The 18,479-nt window shown below is 44.4% G+C and overlaps 2 protein-coding genes across 2 annotated transcripts in view; one reads left to right on the top strand and one right to left on the bottom strand.

Annotated features, from left to right (window-relative positions):
• pomgnt1 (protein O-linked mannose N-acetylglucosaminyltransferase 1 (beta 1,2-)) overlaps nt 1–513 on the top strand; it is an 11,316-nt gene extending 10,803 nt beyond the window's left edge. Inside the window, exon 22 of the mRNA XM_068725032.1 lies at nt 1–513. This exon is cut by the window's left edge and continues 1,681 nt beyond it. The gene's annotated coding sequence lies outside the window, so the exon portion shown is untranslated.
• Nucleotides 514–5,073: 4,560 nt separating this feature from the next.
• On the bottom strand, nt 5,074–17,419 carry LOC137883555 (tetraspanin-1). Its single transcript, XM_068725086.1, has 7 exons — nt 17,304–17,419; nt 13,799–14,005; nt 12,638–12,712; nt 7,517–7,615; nt 6,431–6,574; nt 5,300–5,383; nt 5,074–5,133 (listed from the first exon to the last, which is right to left on the bottom strand). Exons 1-7 carry the CDS (start codon nt 17,358–17,360, stop codon nt 5,074–5,076), a joined length of 726 nt encoding a protein of 241 aa, XP_068581187.1. The 5' UTR covers nt 17,361–17,419.
• Between the last annotated feature and the right edge of the window lie 1,060 nt (nt 17,420–18,479).

The following is an 18,479-nucleotide window of genomic DNA, read 5'->3' as shown; positions in this document are numbered from 1 at the left end:
CTTTGGCTTTGAAGGGATTTCCGTCTGACGAAATGGATGCGAGTCACGTTTCAATGCATCGATCGGTGTTTGCAGAGCGGTTTGATTTTCATTTGAGTAACTGTGCTGAGAAACCACATATTTTCTATCTGCAGTCGGAAAATCCTATCAGACATAACCACTTACTCAGCAGTAATGACTGAATTAACGTCCCTTTGTGGCCTGGAATCTTCACTTTGGTTTAAAGAAATTGAAGAAGTAGAATATACTCACTTTGTCCTTTCATTGAACTGTATTATTTTGGTAGTTTGTGTCTCTTTGTCAAACTAAATCATTGTCTCCTCAGCAATACGGTTGATTTTTTTGTGTGTGTGTGTGTGTGTGTGTGTGTGTGTGTGTGTGTGTGTGTGTGTGTGTGTGTGTGTGTGTGTGTGTGTGTGTGTGTGTGTGTGTGTGTGTGGTGTTTGACACATGTACGAGTTCTTTTATCATTTTTATCATGGAGATGAATAAAGATGTTTTTTACTGACGTGTCATAGTGTTGCAACTTTATTTTCTTTTTGAGGTCATACCCAGCTGTATGTTTAAATAATTCATACAGAAGGATTTATTATTGGTGCATATTATTCATGAAATAAACTCGGTGCTATTGTTATTCTTAGCTCAGGTTTTTTTTGTACTTGTGTGGCCTCTTGCTGCCTGCAGATTTCCCCAGAGAGCTCCAGGCAGAGCAACGGTGAGAGGAAACTCATGCGGCAAGGGAAATGTATGCAAATCCTCTGGGCTCAGTGGGTTTCTGCAGCCATTGTGGTCCAGCAAGGACAAATGTGGCTTCCTGCCCTTCGAGCTCTGACTTTCATAACCTGTGATGTAATAAAACAGGACAAATTTGGCTCTGATCAGGGTCTACTGCACATCATCAAAGTCTGGTTATTGGAATAAACTTTTGTTTGCATTAGATCTTGAATCACATAAAAGTATTCTCTTCCCTTTCCTCTATCTTGACACATACTAGGGACTAAAAGTCAGGATATCTTGATCATATGTTGCACGTTGACCGGTTTATTTTTTATTTTTTCATCCATCTCTAGTTTAGTCCCCAAACGAAATAGAAGTGCAGCACCAAGTCATCTTTCAAGTCTAGGAGTATAAGTGCTTTAAGTATGCAAAATCATGGAATAAATGAATCTTCTTCAAAGTGAAGCAGCCAGTTCTGACCAGTGAACAAAACGTCTCTGAAAGGATAGTTCTGGTTTGTTCTGATTTTGGCCGCCCTGTGTGTCACCGACTCTCAGGGAAGGGCATCGGGGTCGGGTGCGTTGTGATTCGCCTCTCTGGCGGGGGAAGGAACCAGCGCTATAGTTCTGCTCGGTGACTTCAACACTCATGTGGGTAATGATGGAGAAACCCGGTGAGGGGGTGATTTGGAGGAACGTCACAGGACAGTCACTCACTTGTAGCCTCCATGCTTAAATACGTTTGTTTGCATCGTGGCTACAAATGAGTGACTGTCCTCCTTCTTACCCGTACTTTTGTGATCGGCACCTCCAACAATCGTGTGCGTTCCTCTTTTCTGTCATCCTTGAACTATTGTAAACATCTGTCGTTCCCTAAGCCCCACCCCCCACGCTGCTACTCCGTCAAGCCGTCAAAGCTACCATGGAGCCCACACTGTCACTAACTCCACTTCCTGAATATATATTGTAAAAAAACAGTAAAAGTGTTTTTCAGAGAGAAGCACATAGTCCACACTGTGTCTACAATAACATGTTAATAACATAAAGCTCGACCCTAAAGTTTTTAGATCACGGTGTCAAAGTGAACCACCGGCGATTGAGACTGAAGACGATAAATGAAGTCACTAAAGCAGCTTGTGTACACATTCATTATACCTTCAGTAGCTAGCGTAGCATAGACGTCCTAACGCTAGTTAATGATGCGCTAACGTACTCTCCTAATGTCAGCTCCACACATTTTGACGTAGAAACGTAACGTTTAGAAGCTATGGAGAGCTTGGCCAAAGCTACGCTGTGATTTGCCGGTCTGCGTTCGAGGGCAGGACTTAGGGAAGGGTCAATTTAAGGACTCACTTCCTGGTTGACATCTTCTGACAACCTGTGTTTCTTCACCCGGCGATTGTTCCCAGGTATCTACAGTTACCACTGTGGAGTGTTGTTATTACTGACAGAAACTATGTAGCAAACGGCGAGCACAAGAACCACGTTGGGATGAATTTAGAATTATCTATTGAGCACATTTTCATAATCCAATATGATTGAAAACAGCTGAGGGTGCGTTAACAGCAGCCCAGGTGTTCATCCATTCTCTATCTGTCTCATCAACAGGGGCCTCAGTAGTGTTAATGAAGTCTGCCCTGTGTGTTTGTGAGCGCATGTCGCTGTTTGTGTTCACGAACCATTCTGCTGGAAACATTTGCACCGCGTCTAATTAAGATGGATTTTCTGACTGAATACAAAGCGATAGCTCTTGTGTGTGTTACTGTGTTACTGCGTTACGCACTAACTGACAGCGCCAACAGCACCGTGCAGCGCCTTTTTCTCCTCAAGGCATTTGTTTCATTGTCAACACACACACACACACACACACACACACACACACACACACACACACACACACACACACACACACACACATCTGTCACCACCAGCTCTAGCTCCAGACCTGGCCATTTGTGCCTGTCAGTCAGAAATTGCTGGTTCGTATCTGTGTGTGTGTGTGTGTGTGTGTGTGTGTGTGTGTGTGTGTGTGTTCGCCGCCTTTTAAATGTCATTTTTGACCTATTGAGCGTTCTGATGAGCCGAGCTCAGAGGCTGATGGCTGAGATGTAGATGGAATATTGATTTTGTGTGTGTGTGTGTGAGTTAGGGAGCCGGGGGTTATTGTTAAACATGGAGCTCAGCAGCACTGAGACGATGACAGATTTAACTCTAAATACCTCGCAGGTGTATAACTGGATGGAAAGACGAACTCGGTTTGTCTCCTCGCTCCTTCTCCGTCCCCGTCTCTCCATTCCAACAAGCCTTCTATGTCGAAGGACATTAGTGTATGGCCACACCAGAATTCACAGAACAACACAGGTTGTTTTTCTCTCTCTTCTGTTATTGTATAATTACACAAAATACACGGACAACATTAATACCAAAAGATCAAATGAGATGAAGCAGAAAGGTGAGAGACTATTTCCCAGGAACTCATCTTGCCTTTATTTTCCATTATTACAGTTTATTTTTCTTTATTCTCTTGGAATACATTGTTTTTTTTTTACCTCTTCCTTTTCTGAATCAAATTCATCTTCATCTTCACACATTTGCACATGCATACCCCCTCCCCAACATATGACACATATCTCCACATACACAATAACACCTACACTACATGCACACCAGCACAAGTTCTCAGGCACTTTATGTACTTCCCCTTGTGTCCTCCGTTAGCCTTACTATACCTATATTAAATATGAATATTACATTATGTCTAAGAAGGAGACAAATACAATCTCTGTTGGAAAAAGGAAGGTTGATATTGTTTTTTATTGAAAAATGAAAAGAGGAAATAAAAATTCCTTTTTGTTTTTGATGTAGAATTTGTATGACTTGGTAAAATGGCAACATCACCTGGTAGCAAACAACTGCTTATTAACACATGTATTAGATACGCAGCAACATTAGCATTAACTTGTACTGTTTGTATCAAAACCGATGAATGTTTTCCTCTCTTCCAACTCCTGAGAAACAGATCTGGCTAGTTCACACCTAACTTTGTCTGTCTGCTGTTTGGTGCTGTGCATTTAGTCCACCGAGGACTTAACAGAGGACAGTAGCTGATAACGGAGACGATGCTGATTCGAGATGAAGCATAAAATTCAGAATTTGGCCTTAAAACCAAAACAATGAGCTAAAAGACTGTAAAGGAAAGCTGCACGTCTGTCACTTTTCACATTATGCGCTGACATTTCATCCATCGTTAATACAAACATATTGATCAGAGGAGCTTAAAGAATGACATTTCTTCTCCGAGACATAGAAATGAATTATGGCTGCCGAGTTCATGTCTTTGCACACTAGACTGCGGTTGATCTCTTCCTCTCCCTGTCATTCTGTTTCTCCCACTCAAATGTCTAATTCACAATAGCTTTACTCGCATGACTCTCTCTGGATTCGTGATGGAAGCACTAATTCAGGAGCGCTGGATAAACCGCTGCATATCTGATCAACGCTCCGCCTCCTGCCCATTGCGAGGCCTTCTATTGGTCAGTATTTACTTAGCCTTGTCTCACAATGCATGTAACATTCAAGGGCAGGAGATGGAACATTGATGAATAGCAAACGGGACAAAAGATGCACTGAGCTCCGCTGTTTCCTTTCACTCGCATGGCCTGTCGTATGGGGGAATAAGGCTTTCGATGCGTACAAGTAAAGAACGATTGTATCACATGAATGTAGAAGACGAGGATAAAGTGTGGTCTTGTGGCCGCTGGGCACCGATATGTAAAAAGGCGTTTTGGTTATTGTGGTTGTTTCACGTTTCTTTGTGGTTTGAGACTTATTGATGTCCCTTGGCATCGCCTTTTAAGTTTATATGCGTCATTTTGTGGTAGTTTTGCGTTGCTTTGTGGCTGTTTTGTGCGTCTTTGTGGTAGTGGCGTTGTTCTGTCGTCGCCTGGAATCGCTTTGTGGTTGTTTTGCGCCTCGTTGTGATCGTTTTGCATCACTTCGATGTCTCTAGGCAACTTTTTGCGGTTGTCATAAGTTGCTTTGTGATCGCCAGCTAGTCTCTAACTGTGTCCGTCTGCTGTCTGCTGCTGGGCAGGTAGTTTACAGTGGGTTTATCCAAGCTTGTTTGATAAATTGGCAAATATGAAATATTTACACTCTGCAGGTGCTAATAAACTCTCTCTGTAGGTAGGTAGATAGGTAGGTAGGTAGATAGGTAGGTCACATGACTTTGTATTAAAGATAGACATCTTTCTGATAAAAGAGGGAACCAGAAAGGAAAGAGACAGAAAATAAATAATGCAGATTCAAAATCAAGACAGCATGTCTGTGTCGTTCCTGGTGTTTCCCTGAAGGGGTCTCAGCTGATTCTCGTGTCCAGGTGGCAGTACAAGTACATGGACACTATCATTGCAGCAAGCTGAGGGAACAACGCAACACAAATGCACGTTATTGTTAGGCTACTAAAACCAGATCGGATGATAAGCAGACATCACAGAGGTCTGTAGCAATAAGAAAGAAAAGACTAGAACACTAAACTGGTCAAATAGCCACACAGGGTTATCTCTTCACACATGTTATTTTACCTCCAAGACCCCAAGTCCTGCTGCGATGCCTCCCACGATGTTGGCTTGCTCTTTGAGGGTCTCCAAGATGTGTTTGAAACAGCCCTGAATAGAAGGAAACCTTCTTAACAGATCGACACAATACACACTATAGACAACAAAGGAAGACTTTCACTCATTTTTGCAATATAATACACTTTTTGATAGTAAGGGAATTAGGGCTGTCTGCACCTGATACTCAGCAGCTAATTAACAAACATGGTAAATCGCCAGTTTTCAGGCTCAAAATCAATGTCCTTGTATTTCTTATTTGATTTGACCTCAGTCCATAAACTGTCATTTTTAGCCCATGCCAGCGGCGGGTTGAATTGATGGCAATGACTGAAATATCTCAGCAACTATCGGATGGATTAGCCATGAGGTGAGAGAGGAACCCTCTCTAGCTTTCTTTATTCCGTTTTATCCCTCTTTGGTGTGCGCGAATGAGGACAACGCTATGAATGTCTTCCAGGAGAGAAATAACGTGCGCTTTTTGCATCTCCCATTGTACAAGTCGTACAACGGAGGTCTGGTGAATGTATCATCTACAATGACATCAGCATGTTAGTGGGAAACTCAAAAAAGTCTTGTTTTTTTTTTTACTGTTTTCTCATTTTGTTCTGGATCAATTTGGGCCTTATAGTTCCTTGAGAGGTCTCTGTAGCAGTCTGTGGTTGGACAACCTCGACCAACTTAAATTGAGATAATGAATTATAATATTTATTTAACAATTATGGTCGACGTTGTCCCAACCCTGAGTAAGGGATGTCACAAGAACCGATGCTTCGGTACCAAGTCGATGCCGAAAATGATGACAACCAGCGCGGCAGGTACCGAGGATGCTAACGTCCTCCTGACGTCCCAATGTGTTTGGGACGAACAGATCGTCCCCAGAACGCCTTTGAGACTTTGCGAGTGCTGACGCGTTTAATACAACTGAAAGGACGCAGTGAACTTATTATCGATGTATGTTGAAGATGTTTTGTTTTTGTCATTTTACCGGGATATCGAATTAGGTATCGTGAATCATGGAATTCAACTAGCGCTGGTATCGACTACGCGACTTGCGATTGTTCACATCATCTACCTGTAGTGCCCGGTTTTCAATCTCACCTGCACAGCGCTGCGCTCCGCCTCGTAAGGGCTGCAGGGGGCGCTGTTGGTCCAGCAGCAGCCGGGCGGCAGGCTGCCTCCGTTCTCCGCTTCGAACTTGGAGCCGACAAAGTCTGTGTAGTTGGTGAAACCGCAGCACTGCAGCTGGCAGAGGGAGGAAAAAACACTCGACGAGAACACTTTGTGGATAACGACGTCGTGTTATCCTTGAGCATTCATCCTCTCCATTGTGCAACCGTTTAAGAAACGTAATCAAAGTTTAGTGAGAGGAAGTTGTCAGTTTAGTTGCTCTGTTTTAATGCGCGTTTGCATTCAGAACAGATCTGCATTTACTGTGTCGGGCACTCAAAAAGTGTGAATCCACTTAAAAGTGAAGTAACCATGACACATTCTCTGGGGCGCCACGTCGCTTTGAGTTTTACAAATGTCGCTTTCAGACGCTTTGAAGTGTTAACAACTAAATTCCTTCCACCTCACAACAGAAAATGAAGGCAAAACGTCAAGTTTTTTCTTTTTTCTTTTTTTGTCAAGGTCAGCCCGCTTGAATGTTTTACTTTGTCGATAAACTGGTTAACTGAGCCATTGTAGAGCTGTCACACGGTGAGAATGAACCTTTTTTTTTTTTTTTTTGGAGTTGCCTTGACTGAGACTGTTGTGAGCTGTAAAACGAATGGACAAAAGCAGATGGATGTTGCACACGGTGTACATTTCTGTTGTTGCTTTTGTTTGATTTTGGTTCAGAAATTGTTGCGCTGCACTTTAGAAACAGGTTTGTTTGTCTCTGCTGTTTTACTGAAGGACACAGAGAGAACATTAAGTCCATTAAATCAACCCTCGGGGGCTCAAAAACCCCCTCGGTTCCCAGTTTTTTTTAATTACAGCTTTATTTATTAATATGCACCACTAATAAACAATATAGACTGCGTCAAGAACTATCTGTAATGTCTTAATTATTTCCGTTTACGTTGAGCACACACGGTGCATATTCCTTAATAAATAGGTGAAGTTTACATATGCAATTTCTGTTGCAATGCGATAGCAGTACATTAATGCAAAAGTTAAGAACACACGGTGCCGATACCGTACCTCTGTCATGGTGGTATTCCAGATCTTAGTGACCACAGGATCACTGCCGTAGTCTTTCTGTAAAGCAGGGGTCGCCCACGCTTTGAGGATCCCCTCTGCCTGGGAAAAACACACACACACACACACACACACACACGTAAGGACACTTATTGACGTTCTGTTGTCCCGCGCCTCTAACCTTAACCTAAACGCAACTCTAACTACAGCACCAGAACCAAGTCTGTCTTCACTTTTCTGGAGCGTTCTCCCTGGCCTGACGAACATGTCCGCTTTCTGAAGCGTCCGAACTTTTCACCATATCCTCATTTTCTAAATGTCCACACTTTCTAGAGATGTCTTACCTGCTAAATGTATCCTTGTTTGTCAAACATGTCCCTTCTACAAAAATATTCTTACTTTGGCAAAAATGTCCTCAATTTCCAAAATGTCCCAATTGTCCAAAAATGCAACCACTTTCCCGAAAACATTCCTCACTTAAAATGTCAACAAAAGTCCACACTTACCAAAAATGTTGTTACTCTCGAAAATGCCCTAATTTTTTCAAGTACAAGTACCTCAAAATGTTGTTACATTCCACCTCTGATTTCAGAAACAGAAACTTGAGCAATATTTGATAAAATTTATATTGCTAACATTTCCTTTTATTATCAATAAATGGCTGCATCCGATGTCATTTTATAATATATAAAGTGCATTGAACAACAGGACGGGGGATTCGTTTTTTGAAAACGCTAGGAATGGAAACATTTTGCTTTTCATCTGATTAATAATCAATGAATCAAAGTAACTTTATATAGATTCATCCATTATCAAAATACCTGTCGGTTGCAGCTGTATCAAAAGCACACGTTTCATCAGCACCAACACACCGTCTCCTTTAGGATCCAGTGTGTATACGAGAGGCCCGGACATGCAAATGAGGTCCTGTAGATGGCTATAAAAGCTCTCGTCTTCACTGCACAAGTCCAACAGTGTCACACACACACACACACACACACACACACACACACACACACACACACACACACACCACACTATGGAAGCCCCTGAAAATAAAATACTGCAGCTGATTTCACGGGCAGGAAAAGTAATTCTCTGGGAGTCACCTATTCATCAGAAATTAAATAAATCTCTCACACAAAGCACTTGGGAAATAAACAGCCCCGGCCTGGCACCTGGAAAAAATGAAAATAAATCAAAAAATGACCTGACATTATTCTCCATTCTTCTCCTCCTTTTTTATGGTGGTGAACTGTGTGTGTGTGGGGGGGGGGGGCGGGGGGCATTTACATATATATTGATGTACCTGATGGCTTTGGTCAGGACACATTTTGTCTGCTATTTGTGTTTATCCAAAGTGCAAAAAAAAAAAAAACCCCGGCAGGTTATGGTTCAGGCAGTATGGGAGAGTCTTTTGTTGGGAGAGAATTCCTTCACAAACACACAGGTTAGCTTTCTTTCACGGCTTCCCCTCCTCCCTCCCACACGCCCCCCCATTTTGATTAATAATCCTGTCACGCAAAGACCCATTTGATGAGGAGGGTGAGTGTGTGCTTTACTGTATGAGCATGTGGCCCAGTGCAACCGAGTGTCTATCAGGTTTATGTCTGAAAGTGCTTCTTTTTTTCTTTTTCTTTTTCCTCTCCTTCAGTATGTGTGTGTGTGTGTGTGTGTGTGTGTGTGTGTGTGTGTGTGTGTGTGTGTGTGTGTGTGTGTGTGTGTGTGTGTGTGTGTGTGTGTGTGTGCGTACAGTGAAGGGGGCAGGCGTACGAGATGCCCGAGGGGATGCTGGGATACATGCCACAATTAAAAATGCCCCCCCAAGAAGCTGCGAGAGCGGCTGAGATCAGAGAGGGTTATTACCAGCCGGCTAATTCATCACTGTCACTCTGCCCCGCGCCTCGCCACATCCCGTTAAACACACACACACTTGCATGCTTACACACTGATATGGGCCCCTGCAAACACACACACACACACACACACACACACACGTCGGACAGGCAGGACAAAGCCTACAGTAACCCACAGCACAGTGAGGCGGGAGGTGATAACACATCTAACAATACAGTAGAGGGAACTCCTGCCACACACACACACACACACACACACACGATAGAAATCTTCAGCTCCATGCGTTATGGATCTCTTGTTGCTTTCCCGTGTGTTGCTGCTCCTGAAATAATTATTGATATCTTTTACTTCAGTGACTCGTCGGCTGCTAATTGGTTATTGTTCTTAAGTGGAAAAGCAATAACTGTAGAGCGTATTACATTCAGCTGAGCGTCGCTTTAAGAGGAAAGGCAACGCTTCGTGCCATTAGTCACGAGCCGCATTTCCATCCACCTTTTTGCACGACTATATACAATTTGAAAAGGACAAAAAAGAAACAGTTTACTGCTGTTCTAAAAGGACTTTCCAGAATCCTCAAAGGCTAAACATCTGGAAGAAACATGTGGAAAATGGCAGATGATCACAATGATAATCTGGAACTACAGCACAGGTGTTGACTGTCACGAGTGACCCCTTCCTCGTCCACGCGGTCGTTCCTTCCATTTTTAATATGAAGCTATTGATTGGCGCAGCATTAAAGCAGCAGTAATTGGAGTTAATCATCTCGCATCACTTACTCGGGCTAATCTTTCCTCTTACTGACGAGATACTGAAGCCAACACCAATCGGTATTGGATTGCGTTTTGAGAGGACATTCCTTCGCTGTCGACGGACGTCAGTGTGATTCAATAAATGCCACATCGCATCTATTTCATTCACGCGGTGCGAGGTCCATATCGGCCCCCGGTAATAAATCTCCACCCGGGTCACTTCCGAATCACTTGGCGGAGAAAGAACAACCATGACCACTGACGGCCTCTCATAATGCCTGCTGGAATTGCTTATTAAATCTCAGTTATTCTGACCACCTGAAGGTTATTGGCGCTTTGGTTAGATGAGCTGCGGGGGGGGGGGGGGGGGGCCGCTGGCCGAAAGGCAGATTTATGCCGCAGATAAGTAGGACCGAATAGATCAGCGCTTCATTCATCCTCCCCTTTCATCGTCCACGCCTCTGCCTCTTACTTATTGACACAGGCGGCTATATGCATGCATATTAGGTGTATGTTGCCCATATTCATTATTCTGACGCTATTGTGTTTACTGTGTCTTATCAAAAGCAGGAAATGGACAGCTGCTCTGATGCGCTCATAACCGCCATGGACCCGACAATGTCCTTTTGTGTTTGTAATGAACAGATGATGCTGAAGCTAACACACCGCGTTAAATTGACTCTAAACCTTATCTGTGATCTCCTTCAGGAGGACAAATCTTGAGTTGTGTCTTGCATTTCACTGAGCTCTGTCGCCCTCTCTCTCTGTCTCTTTCTCTGTCTCTCTCTCTGTGTCTCTCTCTCTGCGCTGGCATGCTGGCATCTCAACAAAAGCTGTTTACAAAGCTCGCCTAGTTCGATAGCTCAGTTTTTGTAAATGACAAGCAAGAGATGCGGCAGATTTATTTCAACAAAACTGCCTCAGCAGCAGCAGCAGCAGTTCAGCCTCCAAGGGCACATGCACACACACACACACACACACACACACACACACACACACACACACACACACACACACACACACACACACACACACACACACACACACACACTGTAAAACACACACACACACACACTCTTAGTTTCTTTGTGTGAGAGCAGACACAGGGTTGGACAGTATAGCAGAGAGAGAGAGAGAGAGAGAGAGAGACTTGTTCACTGCGAAACAGAGATCATCCACTTATCGTTTCTGTTTATAGTTGAGTCCAATAAAATATCAAATTTTCTTAAAAAAATTAAAAAACTTTGTCGGTGTAGTGAAATATTTGAATTGGTGTTCAATAGAAATTAACATATTTAAAAAAAAAAGAAGAATTTTCTAGAAAGGAGTCTCTGTATCTTGAATAATCCATCTGAACACTGAATCAATGCTCCCAGTACAGACTTGAGTGTACGACATTCTGACATCACGTCTTCATCAGTCACCTGATCAATAGAGTCCATGCAGAACTACATCAGTCACTTCACTGCAATCTCTTTGATCCAATTCGTGCTGACCTTTTTAAGAGTGCAACCAAACTACTTGTGCTGCGCCTAAAAATGGACGAAAACATGTAAAAATAATTCAGAGAATTTATTAAAACATCAAGATATCGAGACCAAAGACAATTGCAGGGGGGAAATATCAGCCTTCAGATCTCTGTAGTGATCTAACTACTCTAGTGTTGTAGTATATAACAAATGCCAAGTCGCCCTTCAAAACTCTGTCCACAGGAGGACAACTCTTGTCCGACTGCGGATCAAACCGGTCTACCAACAATACCAGAACAAAACACGTGAAATATCCCAGGCAGTGCAGAGTCCTCTCCGTTCATCAGCTCCTCCCTGCAGACGGGTGCTGTTTAGATTACCTCTTTTGCTCCTGGGGTCTCAGAAACATCCTCTGATTGGTTAAAAAAAAAAAAAAAAACTATTTTCTTTATTAGGATCCCAATCTTCACTAACCTCCTTTTACATTCTCATTTGAAAGCCCTGTACTTATTATACGTGGCACTTAATGTAAAGGGAGCGTGTGTGTGTGTGTGTGTGTGTGTGTGTGTGTGTGTGTGTGTGTGTGTGTGTGTGTGTGTGTGTGTGTGTGTGTGTGTGTGTGTGAGAGAGAGAGAGAGAGAGTGAGAGTGAGAAGCAGAGTTGAGGGTAACACATATGTAAATAGGCTGTTTTGCATATAAAATGCTTTAGCTTCAATATTCCAGAGTAATAAATTGCTCAAAGTTAGCGACGGCGCACACGGCCCCGGGCTATCCCGGAGTCATTAAGTAGCCGAATGTAGTGAGGCGGACATAAAGCCAGTAATTCAATGATGGCTGCGGCTATGATGGAGAATTTACATGGAGATAAAATCCAGAGAGTGGGACAAGGAGGTGAGAGGGTGAAAGAGAAAGGCCGAGAGGGACGAGACGAATTAAGAGACAAAAGGGAAGGGGGAGTGAAGAGGAGGAGAAAGAGGGGTCGTAGAAAGGGAGGGGATGTGATGAGGCAGTGAATGGAGGGGAAGAGGTGAAGAGGGGGAGACTTACAAATGAAGAGTAGGCCAGAGCCACGACTCCAGCTGCCACTTCAGCGAAGAAAATGATGAGGATGACGGAGAAGAACTGCAGGGAGGGAAGAAGAGATGAGATGGTTTTTTCTGTTTTTAATTATATAAAAATAATACAAATCGTGCTTTTTTCGTGTAGCTTTCCAAAACCAAGTCCAGAGCTGAAATGACCCGTATTTATATTTGCGTATTTATAAGGCGCCGGTGTGCTCCGCTTAATGTGGTAAACTGTGGGATTACCTTTTGTCAACATTTGCTCTGATGAAGATTGGCTTTTTAAGTCAACAATAAATTGGATCTAAGGGTACGGAGCCTTTTTCAAAAAGACTAAATGTGGAAACTGAATTAATAACATGAGATTTTTAACCACCAACACATCTGAATATCCAGGGTCCGGTTAACCAGCTATTGTTGTACGTAACAATACAGAGGGACAATGAGGAGACTCGTAGCCTGAGCGATCCCCTCTATCAGCTCATCCATTGCAGTTCTTCAGTCCATTAACAGCTGTTTCTCAGATATCCGCCCGCGTCAGTCGCAGCATCCGCTGCACCGTCATCATTCACCTCGATGGGAGATGTGGACATGATGGGGCTCTACAGGGGTAAAACGTGCCGCCTGTGCCCCTCATTAGACTCGCCGCAGTGGACTAAGAGGTAGTTAGCTTCGTCGCTAATGAGCATAATAATGTACGCCACTGTTGTGGGGGGGGGGTCGGTGGTGTTGCGGGCGTGAATGAGGCAGGAGGGGCGGGATGTGGCCATTATCTGAGCCGGGGGTGTAAAACGCATGGATGCGTGGGATACTATCATGAGGAGCGACTGGATGTAAAAGCACATGATGAAACCCGTGTGTGATCATTTGTGGCGTCACAATTGCCTCCTTAAACATCCAGCAGACGCAGAGCAACATTGTCATCCCAGTGGAATGGTGATTGTGTCCACCTGATGAATGTGAATTCAGTATTGGCTCTCTTGTAGCTCTAGCTTGGTCTCCACCAGCTCCTGAGAGACATATCTGGCTCTTTAGCTGCTCCATGCTCCGTGTTCGTCCGTGTTTTGTTGTAACCTCAGTGCAACCAATGAGACGAGTTTCTGGAACTAGCGCGGTCACTTTACACACCGTGTCTTTTCACACCCACCGTGAGCAGCAGACACTTGCTCTCCTTGTGGGCCCCGCAACAGCCCAGGAGCCCCAGCAGCAACAGCACGGCCCCGATGGCGATGCAGAGAAAGCCCACGTTGACGAACTGCGCGCCTTGGCCGGAGAACGGCCCCAGCAGCCGGAGGAAGGAGTCCCCGTCCACGCTCACCCAGATCCCCATGGCCAGCAGGGTCAGACCGCCCAGCTGCAGGGGGATCAAAGAAGACATCATCAACAGACATTTGTGCAAGCAAAAAAAACAAAAACAGTAATGCAATGTAATTTGTGAAAGATGGACACTAAGCAGTTAGCTTTCCAGAGGACGTAATACACACTTAACAATGGGGAGTTAAACATCAATCGTTGGGTGGGTTCAACAGCTCTTGAGGGGGTAATAGGATTTTGGAAATGAGAGGCCATCTTACATCACTAACCCTCTCGTACCATTACCTCTCAGTGACACCATGACACCTCAATATCATTCACTCCTTCCAGAGAGGAAGATTCCCCTGACTGCCTCAGGCCTCCCATTATATATATATATGAAGGCCGGAGCGACGACTCGGCCTCTTTTTTTTTTTTTTTTTTTCCCTTTCTGAACGAAATGACTGACCTTTTCAATGGCCGCCTTTATCGGCCCACTCATGTCACACACGATAGGATAGTGATCTTCTTGTGCTGCCGGATAAAGTGCAGGTTTGGGGTGTACAGAAGTGGGCTACAGGATTATAGCTCGGACAGTCAAGGGGGGGGGGGTTCACTGTCTTGCCCTTACTTACCCTTTTTTTTTACGACAGTCATGTGGGAAGTCGAATCACGGAAGCGTTCAAACTTCAAGCCGGCCGAACTGAATTATGACAGAGAACCATCCGATCGTCCAACAGAGAAGATTTTTGTATTAAAGCCCTTCAAAAGGACATTTTATGCTTGTTACAGTCTTACTTGAATATTATGAAATATTTTAAAATTAAGAATAGTGTTAATACAAACTTCTCAGTAGTTAAACTTGCTTCATAATCTCTGACTGAACATCACAAAGGGGAGCAGTCATTTTGTTCGGGGACACTGAAGTGCATTTTATAGAAACTATTGGCTCAAAACCTGCAAAACCCGCTCATAACGAACACGACCAAAAACTATGTCAGATGTTTCATATTACATAGTCTGGAAATCACCTGATCCCACTGTCATTATCCCTCTCAGCCTGGCTCTCCCTCCTCATCTCTCCACCCCTGACCTCCTCCTCCACCTCTTTATCCTCCTCCTCCGTCTCCTCTGTATCTGTGTATTTTAACCCTGAACTCGTCGCGCTCCTCGAGTGATTTCTCCTTCTTTCCTCGTCCTCTGCAGAAACCATGTTTGAAACCTGATATTGTCTGTCAGGCTCCATCAGACTCGTTGCAGTCAGGGGAGGGTGGGGGGCCCTGCTACCCACCTTCCCCCCCCCCCCCAGGCCCCGACGCTCCACATCTCCTGTCAGACGCTGACATCGCCCACGTGGGGATCATCTCCCCCTTCTTGTCTTTGTCTCCCTGTCTTGGCCCCGCTCCCTCCATCTATTTTTTACTCTCCTTCATTCTCTCTGCCTCGCCCCACCTTTCACTCCGGGTTTTTTTTTCTCGTTTCCTGAACCTGTTCAGTGCCATCAGTGCACCGTTGGCTAAATGTGATACGACAAGCATATTCCCCCTCTAACTCCTCGTGTGCCACCATCATCCCTCACCAGGTATAATTATAGCTGGCACAATGGCTTTCTTTCTTTTTCTTTTTTCTTTTTTTTTTGGAAAAATGTCTAATCCCTTTGATGGTGTGCCACATGCAGGTGGATGCCCTGTCAGTTGAACACCCACATGGCAAAAGGACTGGAAGTAAATCAGGTTTTTGAAATAGTAAGGAGGGGGGGGGGGAAGAAGCAGTGTCGTATCTATGGAGATGGGAAATAAAACCTATTAGGGTTAGAGCAGAGGGAATGAATAACAGGCTGCAGAATAGGAGGCCATGGCCTCCAGGGGGAGGTGAATGGAGAGATAGAAAGATACAGAGGTAGCAGGAACGAGAACGGGCCCGGCCCAATTTAAATGGAATTGGTTCTCTTTGAAAAGGCTGGATTGAGAAAGACGTCAGTTCAGTTTAAAAACCCATTTTCATGGGTCATATTACCGGGAGCAGACAATCCGATTAAGGTCCTTCGCTCGACCGTCGGTCTGAACAAACAGAACAAACACGGAGACACTTCTAATTCCCGATGCATTCGGATCGGCAGAGGGGAGACGCACACTGGGAGCTGAAATCGCAGGCTTTTACCAAACTTGTGTATCGCCGTTACTGTTTGTTTAGCTACGTTTTATTTTCAGATCTTTAACAGATAATTCAGGGTACTGGTACTCGGTTCTTGATGATAGTAGCATGTTTCAAAAGAGCACAAGCTTCCTCAACTTCTTCTGCCCTTTCAGAAGGCACCTATAGATTGCACCATAACAATCTGACATTTTTGCATCATTTCATGTCATATCCTGATTCATTCATTCAGACTGGTTTTAGTCACCAAAAGGACGTTTTGGTCGGGCCGTCTGTGGTCACGTCTCAGGGTGACGTCTACTGTAGGACTACCTCTATTTGAATGACAGCCAAAGATTTCAACATCTTGTCTGTCGACCCTTGTCTTGGACAGCCCAACATTACATAGTGCAGAGGGACTTTCAACAGGCCTGCTGGAGTCAATGGTCTGACTGGGGAATACCAAAAAAGTACGTTTTACTGGAAATTGTTAGATCAAAGCTCCTGGAGACTCTGCTTTGAAGAGATATCATAGCGTCATATTTAGCAGCTTCGCTTCGCTGCAAACCTGATTCTGTGACTTCCGATGAAGAACATTCGATTCTTATTTGAATCCTGCCCCTTATTCCCTCTGAAAGATAACTTCTCCGAATGCAGATTTTTCTCGACTCCCTCTGATGAAGAGGAGATGTTAAAGTGTTCCAGAGAGGCGTCGCGGTCAGCGGTGCTGCTGCCAGCGTTAGATCTGCCACGCCGGCCTCATCGAGCGGTCGTAACTCGGAGGAAGCGTGGGGGAAAACGATGACTTGCTCTGGGAGCTTCATCTGTGACGAGCGGGAGACCCCAGGTGGGCCCGACTCGGCGGGCGGATTCAGCTTACCCTCGCCAAAGTTTCTCTCCATTTCACAAAGCGCATTAGTTATCGACATTAAGCCAGGGACGTAGGTGGCAAAATCAGAGCCTTTTGAAGTTAATGAGATGAAAATTGCTACGGTGGGGAGAAAGTGGAGGAGAGAAGAAGCATCGTTTAGGCCTTCTGGCTCAGTGATCCCAAATGTTTATGTACCGTCTGTTTGCGGCATTGAAATTATCTTCTAGTCATTGTTTTCGAAAGCTATTGTTTTTTTTTTTTACTTTACACATTACTCTTCATGTTAAGATTCAGCACCCACCCCCCCCTCTCCATACCCTCCTCATTCATGCAATCAAAGCGGAAACATACTCACAAAGATAAGCAAGTTGAACAAGACCGTCATCAATTTGACGAATGTGAAGCAGCCCATTTTAATCTGTAATAAAAGGAGAAGATAAATTATTGCATTTCCTCTTTCGTGAGCGGAGACCTTCTATCTCTCACGCGCACGCTTTTTTTTGCCATAACATCCAGCCCACATCCCGGCGAAATTGCTGTGAAAATGACATCGCTGACAATGAGTCCTAATGATAACTCACACACACACACACACACACACACACACACACACACACACACACACACACACACTGCTGTGACAAACGGTACAGATATCTGCTAATGAGAGATCTGCAGGAGAGGGAGAGCCACAGTGGGAAGGAAAGACGAACCTGTTTGCATGTAGACATTGTGGAACACAAATCTTTACCTTTGTAGTGTGCTAATATTTCTTTATATCCAAAGTTGCGCGGATTTAAACCAGTCCTGGCTTTCAAAAAGCAAAGTTGACCTAAAAAAAGAAAAAGCAACACATGAAAACACCTCCGTTTCCTCCGGCCCAGGTGTTTCCAGGTGTTTCCAGGTGTTTCCAGGTGTGCGGACGCGAGTGCGTGGACGACTCCGCCTGAATGTATCCGTCGAGTGACGGTGTCCACGCAGGTACCAGCCTGTGGCGGAGATCAGTAACCTGATGAGAGGAGGACTGGGTGTGGTCCCGGAGGACACAGGTGGCAGCAGGTGGATGTTGTTCAGGTTCAGGTGCAGAGGAGAGGAGAGGAGCTCGAGTGGCAGCTCTGACCCCTGCAGGGCCACAGTGACACAGATCTATTACAATCCCGCTCTGTTTGTATCTATTTTATACGGTCTTAATGCTGTTTTAAGAGCAAACCTTCTTTTTTTTCTACAAGATGATAAATGTAGCAACCATACAGTTTTCCAGGCTAGCAAATCCACTGTGGTGTTCTCGGTCCCTGGATGATATATGGGTTTCGTTTAAAGTTAGCAGCTCTGTATTGGGTTTTGGGGAATATTACAGTCCGGCAACAGCAGCCAACGTCGGCTGAGATAGTAGATGAGAGCCAGTAACTCTGTCAGCACTCAAGACTTCCCAGAACTACGAACAATCGCACAGTAATGCCGTCTTCATGTGTCTGAGTCATGATCATGGGAGGCTGTCATGCAGTAAACAATTTTTAATATTTCTTTGCAG

The sequence above is a fragment of the Cebidichthys violaceus genome, unplaced genomic scaffold (genome assembly GCF_023349555.1).
Source record: "Cebidichthys violaceus isolate CVI_PGR_0920_01 unplaced genomic scaffold, fCebVio1.0.p SCAF_33, whole genome shotgun sequence".
NCBI lineage: Eukaryota > Metazoa > Chordata > Actinopteri > Perciformes > Stichaeidae > Cebidichthys > Cebidichthys violaceus.
This window is presented reverse-complemented; position numbering and strand designations above follow the sequence as displayed.